The 15,676-nt window shown below is 33.8% G+C and overlaps 1 protein-coding gene across 1 annotated transcript in view; it reads left to right on the top strand.

Moving 5' to 3' along the window:
- CCDC102B (coiled-coil domain containing 102B) overlaps positions 1 to 15,676 on the top strand; it is a 620,750-nt gene that overhangs the window by 147,134 nt on the left and 457,940 nt on the right. Inside the window, 1 exon segment of the mRNA XM_074279195.1 lies at positions 8,868 to 9,077. Coding sequence (XP_074135296.1) covers positions 8,868 to 9,077 — 210 coding nt within the window.

Below are 15,676 nucleotides of genomic sequence, written 5' to 3'. Positions count from 1 at the left end.
ATCAACTGAAAACTAATCCTTTAATTTTCCTATTTAATCTAGATGAATTATTTACTGCATAAGATGCAACTTTTGTCTTGTGCTATGTATGAGGTTATAAGTCAATGAATCACTTCACAGGTCTGAAATGCAATGTTTTTATTGAAGTAGTAGGCAAATTAAAAAACAAAAGTTCTTGATAAATGATGTGGTTTGGGTTTCAGCTCTGGAGACTTTATTAAATTTAAGAATTATTTTACTTAAAGTTAAATATTATTTTTTCATTGAAATTAATATTGTTATAAAGCATTTAGATAATATTCATCATCACTAAATAAGAGATTTTTCATACTTTTTACTTCAATAATAAAGAAAATATAATTTTAGTCACATTTTCTAAGGAGACTTCTTAAAAATTTCTGGATAATTATTTGATCATAAATTCAGTCTTAAAAATTGATGAAATACTAGAAATCACTTTGTCCAATTCTCCAATGCATGTGAGGATATTCCTTTAAATGTTATTGATAGGTGAATTTTTCAGTTGGATTCTGACAATTTTCATTGAGTGCAAACTCATTACTTCAGAAAGATGCTCATCTGGAATTATGACCAAAGAATCGTGAAATTGTCCACACCCACTGACCCAACAATATCACTATTAGGTCTGTTTCTCAAGGTGATGAGGGAAAAAATAAAAGCACTTATATGCTTTGAAATATTTGTATCAGTTCTCTTTATAGTGGCAAAATCATTTTGGTCCAATGAAAAATAATTATTCAGTGTGTTGTTATTGTTGTTGTTTGTCATTTGTTTTCAAAGGAGACTCAGAGGTATAATTTAAGAGTTGTATTTAAGTTAGACAGAGTTATATAAAGTTGTCAACTCACTCTCTCTTCCTAAGTCATCTCAGGCCAATGATGAAACAAAAGCCAAGACAACTATCAAGGGCCCAGCATTCAGAAGATAACTTTGATGTCATTAATACCTAACCATGTTTATTTTAGTTGTTTTCACGGCCATTGGGACAAATTGTTCTAATTTACCCATTCTCCTGTGGAAGATCTTCACATGCTTGAGGTAGGCATGCCCCAATTTAACAAAACATTTGAATCCTATTGGTTACCATCAACTTGGTTTAGCCATTTGCTAGAAAGTTTACAAAGATGTGGTTGCTGTTCATTTTATATCTTCTTAGAGCCACAGATGAGAATTGGGTAAATCAGGTGTATAAAAAAAGGAAGAATGGTTCTGAAAAGGACTCAGGAAGCTCTTCCACCAGAGGTGATATTCTTCCTGAGTACTCCATATAATGTGTTAGCTACTTAGTACTTAAGGTTTCAGTAACTTGAGTTCCTGAATTTAGTTTCTTCCCTATCCACACTGCCTTATACATAGAAGTTATTATATTTCTAATAAATGAATGTCACTGATCTAGTGACTTTCCTATTCAATATTTTCTAGTTTTCTCCAGGACTCAAACCAAAGCATTTATTTTGACATGTGAAGCCTTTTCTAAACTGGTTTCAATGTGTCTTTCTAGAATTCTTAAATACTTCATGTACTCAGCCCAAAAAACTTTTTTGTTGTTGATGGGTATTGTTAAATAGTATACCATCTTTCACCTTTGCCCCAACTGTGTCTCTATGTTTCTCTAAAACCAGTGTGGCATAGTCACTGACTTCATAAAAATAACAATATATGGCATGTGTAGGATCTCCATTTAATATAGATCCTTTATGATGTCACCTGCACACAAGGTATATAGACATCTACTTTGTCCCTACAATTTGCTCTCATACATGATAGTTTAGGTTTCTAGAGAGAAAATGCTACCACATAGTTATATTCAAATTCTTTCAGAACCCTAGTGGTAACCATGTAAGTTGGAAATATATTTCTTCTTCTTACTACTCTAGCTTTTGAATCCCCATCTTTTTTTTTTTTTTTTTTTTTTACACAATAAGTTATTCAAACTGTACCAGGTTGCAATGGTGGTTGAAAACCCATACATCAAGAATTAGATTTATACAAACAACTCATAATAATGATATTTTTAGAACTCAAAATAATCATTTACTTTAATAGTATGTAAAAAATGTAACATCATGAATACTCATAATTAGATCAAATACATAAATAATGAAATGCAATATAATACTCATATAAAGCTTAAAGATGAAATTCCATCAAGGCTACTAGTATTTCTCAGAGAGAAAAAAACAAGCATCTGCTTATGGAAAATAGAAGAGAAACACTTGAAAAAGAAAAATCCATGTGGTTAAGGTAACTTGAAACTCTGAACTTTAGACTTTGATAATATTACTTCACTTAGAAATATCTGTATGACATGAAATGACATTTCTGTTCATTGCTTACTTATTGGTCCTTAAAATTCTTCAGATGGGTAAATACTTTCATATTTGAATGTAGCATTTATAAACATCTTTAATTCTAATCACCACTATAATTGCCTTTTAAAAAGTGATATGTCTTTATTTTAATAGCAGTGTTCTTTAAGTAAAAGAGTTGTAAAGTTCATGAAACTTGCTTTGTGTTATAAAACCATAGCTAGTCAGCTATTCATTCATCAAGTACCATGTTGTCAAATCAGAAAAGAACTGCCACTACACATCACCAATGTAATCTCTGGCTAAAAGATTAAACCCAGCCAGCTTTTCTTACATATCAAAATATCTACAGTATCTGCCTTTTCCTTTTCTGTTTTCTTTTCTCAGCACAAAGGGGAGCAGAAAAGGGCAATATATACCTAAGAGTTTCACTTCTCTAAAGCTTTTAGGTGGTGCTGAAAGGCAATAGATGAACTGTCATCTTCACTCTGTTGATCAGGCAATAACAGCCAGTCTTCTTTTCAGCTGATTCTTCTTTCTGTTGGTCTCTCTAGACAGTTCAAAAAGCCTGCCTTTTAAATTCTATGCTCTTTCTTCCTCTGATGTCATTCTTTAGCTTTCTATCTCTATTGTATTTTTCAATGATTTTAAATCAAAGCCATTTGCTTTTGGCTTTCAATGATCCGCTGTTCAATGACAAGGTTACAATTCCTCAAATTTTTCATGAAATCAATACTCATTGTAAATTATATTTCCAAACCTATGTACCATATTATTTTCATTCTTTTCAGTTTTATCCTTTACACATAAAACAATTATATGCAAATGAACTTAGGGAACATACAATCCTGAAGCTCTGAGATTTTCAATGTGGTCTAACTCATTTTGTGTCCTTGAACGGTTTTCTTATAATTGTATTTTCCACTTTGCAATAAGTAAAAGTTCTTTTTTCTGATTCTTTAAACCATAAAACTGTTGCTTCAAACACATTCTTTAGTATTTTGATTAAATAAAGCTTTTATCTAATTCTCTTTAGGTATTAACATATTTATTTATAAAAGTGAAAAATATCACATTATTCAGTTGTTGAGCTAACTTTTCTTTGTTAAATCTATTTTTCATATTATAAATGGATCCATTTAAGTTAAGCAGTATCTTAAATAGTATATTATAAATGAAATGTAGTCTTTTCTTACCTCTGTCTCTTAGAATTTCTAATTTTTGGTATGGTAGTATAGACCTGTAACCTCTACTTCTGGAAGACATTGACTCTAACAGATTGCTTGAACTTGGAAGTTATGAGATACAATAGGGCTAAATGTATACATGAAGTCTGCTACTAGGTCCCAAGAATAAAGAGCCATGAGTCTGCATAAGGAGAGACAAATCAGCCCAAGTTATAAAAAAGGAGAATTTTGGTACTATTGTGTCAGTTACTATTGGAACCAGGTCCATTAATGTCTGTTGTACTCATATCTTGGGCCAGATAGAATGATCATGTCTCAAAATAATGATGATAATGATAATAATGATGGTAGTGGTGGTGGTAATCTATATTTTTATTCAAAGATAAGCTCAAAAGTCACTTATAGGAAAATATTAATGGAGGCATTAATATCTGCTTTTCTGCTGTAATTTAAAAACCTTGGGATCTGACTTTTTGACTTGCTATTGTATCTTTCAAATTTTGATTCTCTTATTAGAAAATGAGTACAAGGACTGACTTATTTTTCTATTTGCATCTTTTAAATTTATCACAGTACTTCACCTACAGTAAGCACCTAATAAATACTATCATTCATTCATTCATTGACATTCTGTATGACACTCTATATAGTACTTTTTGATCCACAAGCTACTAATCCCATAGCTAATGAGTTATACTTTATTTTAAAATAAATGTGTGTATGTGTTGTCTCTCTTTAAAAGACTTAAAATTCCTTGAAGGAAAAACTGTTTTCTTTTCTGTTTTTCTAACTGTTGGCACTGTGGCTGGAACATAGACTTTATAAGTATAATGGACATCATCTTTCTTGTCTTTTCAATTGGCATATAGAGGAAGAGAAGAAATTGGCAGGTAAAGAGAGAAATTTGAAAAAGAAATTCAACAAAATGCAATGTTATCTATAAAAAGTAAATATTCATTGATTGATGGATTGGAATTTTTATTCTTGATTCTGTTATTTTTAAATATTGATTCTTCCCTGGCTGTTCTCTGCAATTATTACTTCAATAGACTATTGATCAAATGTAGCACAGTGGAAGGATGACTAATTATGGATTTTAAGGCACTGGGTTTAAATAAAAGTTCTCACTTTCTAAACTTGGGAAAATCAATTAACTTCTATGAGTTTCAGTTCATCATCATAAAATAAAGAACTTGAAATAGATTTCTAAGACCTGACTAACTCTACATGCTAGTTATGTTACATAACCAAGTATAGAACTGAGGAGTGCATTAGAGACTTTATTGTAAGTTGAAATTGATCTCATTGAATACTGTTTGACATTGCATACTAATCAACCCATATTTTTCCTTTTTTATCCATAAGGATGTGAATGATCTTATCTGATTTTAAAGCTAGATATACTATTAATGAATAAATTAATGAATCAAAAAAAATTTAATGCCTATGATGGAAATAAAATAGAAATGTTATGAAAGTCTTTGCTTTCAAGGAGTTCACACTTTAATTGGATGAATAAGATGCAAAAAAAATTTTCAGTTGTAGGTTAAATAGAAAGGCTCAGAAATACAAACATTATAGAAGCATATTATATGATAAGATAGATCCTTTGGCCATATCAGTCAATCAGATAATCTTGTCAGGGCACTGTTGAATCTGTAGTCATGATAGAAAATAGGGCTTCAAGTATATTTGTAACACAATGGCAATGTTTTAACCTTAACACATTGTTATCTGTCCATGAAAATATTCTGTTCTGGAAAAACTGTCACCTAAAATCTGTGACCTGTGCTACTGATGCCCTAGGGTACATCTTTGTAAATGTCACTAATGATTTTGAATCCAATATAGTTTCTATCTTCACTTATATCTAATCTTCTAGAACAACAATTTTATTTTTGCGTATAATACTATTTTATTTTTTCCAATTATATGTAAAATAGATTTCAACATTCATTTTTATAAATTGTGAATTACAAATTTTTCTTTATCCCACTCCTACTCCCAACAAGACAGCAAACAATCTGATATAGATAGCTGACTTTGATGTAATGTTTATTCTCATTGACGGCATTTGACATTATGGTTGAAAACATTTTGCCAAAAAGCATGGAAGTAAGCATAAAGTCCAGTGACTGGGAAAGTTTAAGAGCCTTGTTCATTATCCAGAAGGAAAATTATAGACCATTTACCCTAATGAATATTGATCCAATTTAAAAAAAAATATATTTTATTTGAAAAAAAAGAGTAAGAAAAAAAAAACATAAAAGGAAGACAAAACAAAATAAAACAAAATAATAGAAAGCATTTTCATATGCCCAGCAGAACATTGGGGAAGATTCAAAATATAACAACCAATTACCAGATTAAGAAAGCATATATATTAGTAGAGAAATTATACTCATGAATGTCCATTTTTTCTTTACTTCCGTGTAAATTGTTCTTTGGTTCTCTGCTTAGCATCTTATTTATATTATTCTTCCCCCCCCCCACACCACTTCCAAACAATCTATCAATTAAAAAAAAGATATATGGACATATACATATATAGATATATCCAGACATATATGCACTGACACATACATATACACCCCTTATACATACACACACATACACACATATTTAATTAAATTCTGCTCCATAACTTGCCTTGCTACTATTTAATTTCACTTCATCCAAAGATCCCTCCCTTGTTTTATTCCCTCATCTTTTGCTTTCCCATCTGCCCATCTCTCCTCCCTTATTGCTTTACAGATTTTGGAGGATGCTATATCCTTCATGGTATATATGTAGTGTTTAATGAATACATTCCCATTGTGAGTAGATTTTAAGAATTATGAGCCCTTTGAAGTAACAAATTGGGAAATATTTTTAAAAGTAAAGGTTCTGACAAAGGTCTCATTTCCAAAATATATAGAGAACTGACCCTGATTTATAGGAAACCAAACCATTCTCCAATTGATAAATGGTCAAGGGATATGAACAGACAATTCTCAGATGATGAAATTGAAACTATATCCACTCATATGAAAGAGTGTTCCAAATCACTACTGATCAGAGAAATGCAAATTAAGACAACTCTGAGATACCACTACACACCTGTCAGATTGGCTAAGATGACAGGAACAAATAATGATGAATGTTGGAGGGGATGTGGGAAAACTGGGACACTGACACATTGTTGGTGGAGTTGTGAAAGAATCCAGCCATTCTGGAGAGCAATTTGGAACTATGCCCAAAAAGTCGTCAAACTGTGCATACCCTTTGACCCAGCATTGCTGTTATTGGGATTATATCCCAAAGAAATACTAAAGAGCGGAAAGAGACCTGTATGTGCCAAAATGTTTGTGGCAGCTCTTTTTGTTGTAGCTAGAAACTGGAATTTGAATGGATGTCCATCAATTGGAGAATGGTTGGGTAAATTGTGGTATATGAAAGTTATGGAATATTATTGCTCTGTAAGAAATGACCAGCAGGAGGAATACAGAGAGGCTTGGAGAGACTTAGATCAACTGTTGCTGAGTGAAATGAGCAGAACCAGACAACAACAATACTGTATGAAGATATATTCTGATGGAAGTGGAAATCTTCAACATAAAGAAGATCTAACTCACTTCCAGTTGATCAATGATGGACAGAAATAACTACACCCAGAGAAGGAACACTGGGAAGTGAATGTAAATTGTTAGCACTACTGTCTATGTACCCAGGTTACTTATACCTTCGGAAGCTAATAATTAATGTGCAACAAGAAAATGGTATTTACACACATATATTGTATCTAGGTTATATTGTAACACATGTAAAATGTATGGGATTACCTGCCATCGGGGGGAGGGAGTGGAGGAAGGGAGGGGATAATTTGGAAAAATGAATAAAAAAAAAAAAAGAATTATGAGCCCTTCTCCCTTCTTTAATGACTATGCCTGTTCTTCCTTTGCACCTCATTTGTATAATATGACAATTATTTTTAACTTAACTCTGCCTATCTTTCTTTTGAGCTACTCGTCTTGCTGCCAAGTGAGTCTGGCTTGTCTCACCTCACCCCTCTATCTTTGCTTACAATTATCTGTATACAACAAACATTGAGCCAGCACTGAACAGTGAGAAGGGCCATTTTCCCAACTATATGCTAATAGAATAATTGCTGAATAGGTAATTAATCAATTGTCTGATTCAAGCACACTTTTTCAGAGTTTCAGCCCTTTATACCTAGCTTTTGTGATAAGAATTCACTATGTGACAAAAACTTCTGGGAAAATTGGAAACAAGTATGGCAGAAACTAAGCATTGACCTACAAATTACAAGAACATAGGATAGTTTACCTCTCAGATCTGTGGAGGAGGAAGGAATTTTAGATCAAAGAAGAAGTAGAAGTCATTATTGGTCACAAATAGATAATTTTGATTATATTATGTTAAAAAGTTTTTGTACAAACAAAATTAATGCAGACAAGATTTGAAGGGAAGCAATAAACTAAGAAAACAGTTTTACATTCAAAGGTTCTGATAAAAGCCTCATTTCTAAAATATATAATTAATTCACATTTAAAAGAATTCAAGCCAATCTCCAATTGATAAATTAGTAAAAGGATATGAACAGACAATTTTCAGACGAAGAAATTAAAACTATTTGCAGTCATATAAAAATGTGCTCCAAATCACTATTGATCAGAGAAATGCAAATTAAGAAAACTCTGAGATATAACCACATACCTGTCAGATTGGCTAAGATGACAGGAAAAGATAATGATGAATGTTGGAGGGAATTATCATTTATCAAAATGTTTTTACAAGGAAAATAATTTTGATCTGAGTTACAAGTACCATACTTTTAAATGAACTTTTGGCATACAATTTACATGTATGTCAACATTACCTAGATATAATTTATAGAAACATGCCCTAATGATCAAATTGATCCCTTGATTATCTCTTCTTGAATAGGTTGAATTCCTTATAATTCTTATTGAAAATGCAAAATTGAGTTGAGTCAAAAGGAATAATGAATATTATATAAATTGCCATAGAGTTAGTTTAATTATGATGTTTAATATTAATAATAATAAAAATTAGGAAAATATTTGGATTAGTTATTTTGGAATTTACCTTATGCATGAACACATTTAGTCTTAGAAGTTAGTGTTTTTGTCAACTTCTCAAACATGACAGCTTTAGACAAAGGTGTTGTTCTTCTAACTTAGCTTAAAATAAAAAAAAAATCTTTTAAAAATTAAAACTATCACCTACTTTTATGAGTCAGCTATCAAACATCATTATGTGTTGTTCATTTGGACAGTCTTAAGTTGGCATTTATAGGTATTGCATGCTTTTTTATATATGTTTTCAGCTAGAGAGACTGCAGGCTGAGAATACCTCTGAATGGGGCAAGAGGGAAATACTTGAAAGAGAAAAACAAGGACTGGAAAGAGAAAATAGAAGGTTAAAGGCCCAGGTGAAAGAAATGAAAGAGTTTTTTACTAAAGAATATCTATTAGCTGCAACTTCTCAAGATCCTGATTTGAAGACATCACAAAGCCAGCTGCTAGAGAAAAGCAAGGTATGAATTCTACTTTGAAGTACATTTTTTTACTTATGTAAATCTTACTCTTAATGTCTAGATATTTTCAAGTTTGACCTAATTTTCCAAATTTAACTTGTCTCTTTCCCACCATCTAAAATGAATACACAAAGGGATTACGCCAGATTTTCTATTCTCTAACATATAAAACTCACTTTTTGGTTCATAAATTTGAAAACTTACACCATCAGATATTTTGGATGGAAGTTTTAGATTCTGCTAACACCTCTCAAGGACTTCAAAAAACCTGAGGTTTCAAAGATACTTTTTGCAGAACAAAACAAAAAAAAAAATTAGTAATTCAAAAGATAAAGATTCTTTCAGGTGATCTATTCAAATCAATTTCTGGCTCTCAATCTCTTTGCAAATATGTTGCTTATGCATGTATTTTTATTGTCATTATAATGGATGTGTCTTAAGAAAACTATATCTGACTTTTTAATGGGTAAATTGAACTTTAAATGTCAGTAAATGAATTGATTCTTCATTTGATAAGTCTGGAGGAGTGTTACCAGAAGATTAATTCCAAATTAACATCTATTGATATTTGTGCTACTTTTCATCTAGTGGGGATGGCCTTGTACTATGACATCAGCTAAATTGATGAATCAATTGAGATTAGATGATAGATTTTTATGTGGTATTATTGATTTTCTTCATGGAATGATGTTTGAATTTTAAAATCATAATAATAATATTTGAAAAATAATTTGTTAATATAAATAGAAATGGAACCCACTGATTAATTTTAAGAACAGAAATAGTAAAAAAAATTAGAAAATATGCACCTGCAAGCAATACTTTATTATAGTGACCTATCTTCTCTCCTTTTGCATAAATAGTTAAAGCTGATTAATTAATATTTCCCCTCTTATAATCCCGAAACTGGTATACAAAATAATTATGAAAATAAAGGTGGACTTCTGGCCAATATGGCAGCAAGGAGTCACACAACTGCTTGTGCTCCATGTTTTCTCTCAGAATTTACTTCATGACAAGCCTTGGAATTAATGTTTGACCAGAAAAAAAAAAAACTCACAAATAATTACCAACAGAAGACATCCTTGAAATTCGCCAGAGAAGGTCTGTTTTTACTTGGGGGAGGGGACGAACAGACTGGGCACAGACTGAGGGCAAGCAGCCAGAGTGAGGCAGGCAGCTCACACAGCTCAGACTGGAGCAGGGAGGGATGTAATCTCTGCCATTTCTGTGGAACATTCTTTACCCCAGTGTGGATATTTTGTTTTGGCAGCAAGCCAGGAGTAGCAGAGAGAGTGTAAACACTGGAGGTGAAGAATAAAACCCCGGAAAGCTAGCATCTCTTGGGACCGGGCCACCCCCACCCCCACCTGGAGTGACTCAGTGTGTTCTCAGAGCCTCAGAGCGCAGATGCAGCACAGCCATTGCTGTCCTGTTAGTGCCTTGCTGCTGTCTCCTGCAGTCTGTAGAGAAAGCCCGATAACACCACCCAGGCCCCCCCTCCCCCAGAAACAGACCAATTGTTTCTATTGTCAATTTGTTTTCTTTGATTCTTCTCTGACAAAATGAACAAAAAATTTAAAAGGGTTCTAACCATTAACAGCTTCTATAAGGATAAGGAGCAGACTTTACACCCTGAGGAGACTAAAAACAGACTGTCTCTAGAGGAATCCCCAAAGTGGGATATGATCTGCTCCTCAATAAACAAAACTCTCATAGAGGAAATCAAAAAGGCTCTCACAAGAGAGCTGGAAGAGAAATGGGAAAAGGAAAGGGAAACTTGGTAAGAGAGTCTGGAGAAGTCATCCCAAGCATTTAAAGACAGAGTGGATAAAGAAAACAAATCATTGAGAAACAAAATTAGTGAGTTGGAAAAGGTAAACAACTCCAAGGAAAACAGGATTAGTGAGTTGGAAAAAAGAAAACAGCTCTCTAAAAAATAAAATGGATGAAATGGAAAAAAAATTCCATAGAACAAAACAACTCACTTAAAAACTCAATTGGACAATTATGAAAAGATATAAAAAAAGTGAGTGAAGAAAATACATCATTGAAAATCAGAATTGAACAAATAGAAGTGAATGACTCGTGGAGAAACCAAGAATCAGTCAAGCAAAACCAGAAAAACAAAACAATGGAAAAGAATGTCAAGTACCGAGGGGGCGGAGCCAAGATGGCGGAGAAGATACACGCCACTGTGTAAGCTCCTTTCTTCCCTCACAACCAACTAGATTTAATCAGCCTCAGAAATGGCGTTGGACTGATAGAATCCACAAGGACTGGAAGCACGACTTACCAGCTGAAGAGAATCTGGAGTTTCAGCAGGAAAGGTCAGCTCCCAGGGGAGGAAGAAGAGAGGCCAGCGCAGATGGTGGGGTAGTGGCGCATTGCGCCAGTCGCACTGGGGAGGGCTCTGGGATCAGAGAATCCACTGACATAAAAGAATCTGGCACGGGTTGTTAGCTCTTCTCTGCTTATAAAACAGCAGTTCAGAGGAGAAATATAAGCCACTTTAAAATTTAAAACTAGATTGGATCTTCCCGGATCCCAGGGGTGACTCAGCAGATCTCGGCACCGGGGGTGTGGCCGACATAGGCAATCCAGGCTTTCGCCTCGGAGTAGTTAAGAGATTGAAGAGTGGGCGGGGCGGTAACTCATAGTGCCTGGCTCGGCAGGCTGGAGGCTGTGGAACGGAAGTCCCAGAGAAGCAGAACCTTTGAAATAGGGACCCCGGTTCCTGGCAGACACTTCCAGTTTGAGTGCAGGGGCTTTTCATGTCACCTGCTGCAGACATCCACACCCCACCTGGACTCATAGACTAGGCTTTGAGTTGCCTTTACTGTTCAGTCTCAACCTCAGGGAAGCCCCTAAAACACAGCGCCCTCAGGGCACAGTAGTGCTGATCACCTCTGGGGCACTTCCAGGGAGGGGGTGGGGAACTCTCTCCCAGAGCTCTCTCTTAGCTCAGGCACAGGGGCCTCTGCATCCATGCAGTCTGGAAGGAAGCTGGTAAAGAAATAAATAATTTCCTACCCCAGGGACAGACCCCAAAAGATTTTTTAAGTATGAGCAAGAAGCCCAAAAAAACCATAGATTCCTTCTACACAGAGAAAGAGCGGGTATCCAACCCCGAGGAAGTTAACAGCAGAGAGTCAGCAGATAACAACCTAAAGGGGAACGATTCCTGCCCCCCATCACATAACTCTCTCCATGAAGAGACTATTAAAAAGTTAAGAGAGTTTGAAGAAAAATGGGGAAAGGAAAGGGAAGCTATGATAGAGAATAACAACGTCCTGAAATTGGAGTTGGAAAAAATAAAGAATTCACAGGAGATGCAGGGAAACAAAATTAGTGAATTAGAAAAGGTAAAAAAAAATCACAGGAAATTAGGATTTCTGAATTGGAGAAGATAAAAAAGTCCCAAGAAAATAGGATTTCTGAATTGGAAAAAGAAAATAATTCTCAAAAAAAAAAATTAGGGAAATGGAAAAAAATTCAATAGAGCAAAATAATTCATTTAAAAACGAAATTGGGCATTTACAAAAAGAACTAAAAACTGTGAAAGAAGAAAATAACTCCTTAAAAGTCAGGATGGAACAAATAGAAATGAATGATTCACAGAGAACCCAAGAATCAGTCAAACAAAACAAAAAAAAAATGAGAAGTTGGAGAACAACGTCAAATACTTACTGGGAAAATCTATAGACCTGGAAATTGATCTAGGAGACATAATCTGCGGATCATTGGACTTCCAGAAAACTATGACCAAAAAAAGAGCCTAGATTCTATTTTACAGGAAATTATCAAAGAGAACTGTACAGAGATAATAGAAACAGAAGGGAAAATAGGTGTGGAAAGAATTCATCAAACACCTTTTGAAAAAGACCCTAAAAAAAGAACATCAAGGAATATTGTGGCTAAGCTGCAGAATTACCACACAAAGGAGAAAATCCTGCAAGCAGCTAGAAAAAAAAACAATTTAAATACCACGGTGCCACAATAAGAGTCACTCAAGATCTCGCTGCCTCCACATTAAAAGATAGAAGGGCCTGGAACCTGATATTCCGAAAGGCAAAAGATCAAGGATTGCAACCAAGAATAAACTACCCAGCTAAGTTTAGCATCTTTTTTCATGGAAGAAGATGGTCATTCAATGAAATAGAGGAATTCCATATGTTTCTAAGAAAAAAACCAGACTTAAACAAAAAATTTTATCTACATCCACGAGACTGAAGAGAAACAGAAAAAGGTACATAGAACCCTTGAGAACTATATCTCTGTTGTGTGTATATAGAAAGTACGCAAGGATAATTTGATTTTACTGATATAAAAGAAAACAAAAAAGGAGGGGGTGTAGTAAAGGGAAGCGGGTAGTATCAGAAAAAGGGGAGGGAGTGATAAAAAGAGGGAAACTACATCCCAGGAAGAGGCATAGAAAATACACCATATCTGAGGGAATTTAGAGAGGGGGAGAATCATTGTGTAAATCTTACTCTCATCAGAAGAGGCTCAAAGAGTAAATAATTGTCATATTTGTTTTTCAGAGAATTCTCTCTCACCTCATTAAAAGGGGGGAGAGGAAAAAGGAAAAGGAAAAGGAGAATAAGGGAAGGGATGTGGAGGGAGGGGAGAGGGATACTAAGAAAAAAAAAGGGAGGGCTGCACATCACAAGGGGGGTCTATAAATTGAATATTGGGGAAGGGGTTCAGGAGGGTCAAGGGAAAAAGCATAATCTGGGGATAATATCATGGCAGGAAATACAGAATTAGTAATTTTAACTGTAAATGTGAATGGGATGAACGCTCCCATCAAAAGGAGACGGATAGCAGACTGGATCAAAAATCAGAACCCTACAATATGTTGTTTATAGGAAACACACTTAAAGCAGGGAGATACATATAGAGTAAAGGTAAAAGGTTGGAGCAGAATCTATTATGCTTCAGGTAAAGCCAAAAAAGCAGGGGTAGCTATCCTTATCTCAGATCAAGCAAAAGCAGAAGTTGATCTAATTAAAAGAGATAAGGAAGGAAACTATATCCTGCTGAAAGGTAGCATACATAATGAAGCCATATCGATACTAAACATATATGCACCAAGTGGTATAGCATCTAACTTTCTAAAGGAAAAGTTAAGAGAGTTGCAAGAAGAAATAGACAGTAAAACTATAATAGTGGGAGATCTCAACCTTGCACTCTCAGATTTAGACAAATCAAACCACAAAACAAACAAGAAAGAAATTAAAAAAGTAAATAGAACATGAGAAAAACTAGGTATGATAGACCTTTTGAGAAAACTGAATGGCAATAGAAAGGAATCTACTTTCTTCTCAGCAGTTCATGGATCCTATACAAAAATTGACCATATATTAGGACATAAAGATCTCAAAATTAAATGTAGGAAGGCAGAAATAATAAATGCCTTCTTCTCAGATCACAGTGCAATAAAAGCTACATTCAGTAAAAAGTTAGAGGTAAATAGACCAAAAAGTAATTGGAAACTGAATAATCTCATCTTAAAGAATGACTGGGTGAAAGAGCAAATTGTAGAAACAATTAACAATTTCACCCAAGATAATGACAATGATGAGACATCATATCAAAATCTTTGGGATGCAGCTAAAGCAGTAATAAGGGGAAATTTTATATCTTTAGAGGCTTATTTGAAGAAAATAGAGAAAGAGAAGATTAACGAATTGGGCTTACAACTTAAAAGGCTAGAAAAACACCAAATTATAAACCCCCAACCAAAAATTAAACTTGAAATACAAAAATTAAAAGGAGAAATCAATAAAATTGAAAGTAAAAAAACTATTGAATTAATAAATAAAACCAAGAGTTGCTTTTATGAAAAAGCCAATAAAATAGATAAACCTTTGGTAAATTTGATCAAAAAAAAGAAAGAGGAAAATCAAATTGATAGTCTTACAAATGAAAAGGGGGATCTTTCCACCAATGAAGAGGAAATTAGAGAAATAATAAGGAATTACTTTGCCCAACTTTATGCCAATAAATTTGATAACTTAAGTGAAATGGATGACTTCTTCCAAAAATATAGGCTCCCTAGATTAACAGAGGAGGAGATAAATTGCTTAAATAGTCCCATTTCAGAAAAAGAAATAGAACAAGCTATTAATCAACTCCCCAGGAAAAAATCCCCAGGGCCAGATGGATTCACATGTGAATTCTACCAAACATTTAAAGAACAATTAGCCCCAATGCTATATAAACTATTTGAAATAATAGGGAATGAAGGAATCCTACCAAACTCCTTTTATGACACAGACATGGTACTGATAACTAAACCAGGCCGATCGAAAACTGAGAAAGAAAATTATAGACCAATTTCCTTAATGAATATTGATGCTAAAATCTTTAATAAGATATTAGCAAAAAGACTTCAGAAAATCATCCCCAGGATAATACACTATGATCAAGTAGGATTCATATCAGGAATGCAGGGCTGGTTTAATATTAGGAAAACTATTAATATAATTGACCATATTAATAATCAAATTAATAAAAACCATATGATCATCTCAATAGATGCAGAAAAAGCATTTGACAAAATCCAACATCCATTCCTACTAAAAACTCTTGAG

Source organism: Sminthopsis crassicaudata, chromosome 1, assembly GCF_048593235.1.
Source record: "Sminthopsis crassicaudata isolate SCR6 chromosome 1, ASM4859323v1, whole genome shotgun sequence".
Classification (NCBI taxonomy): domain Eukaryota; kingdom Metazoa; phylum Chordata; class Mammalia; order Dasyuromorphia; family Dasyuridae; genus Sminthopsis; species Sminthopsis crassicaudata.
This window is presented reverse-complemented; position numbering and strand designations above follow the sequence as displayed.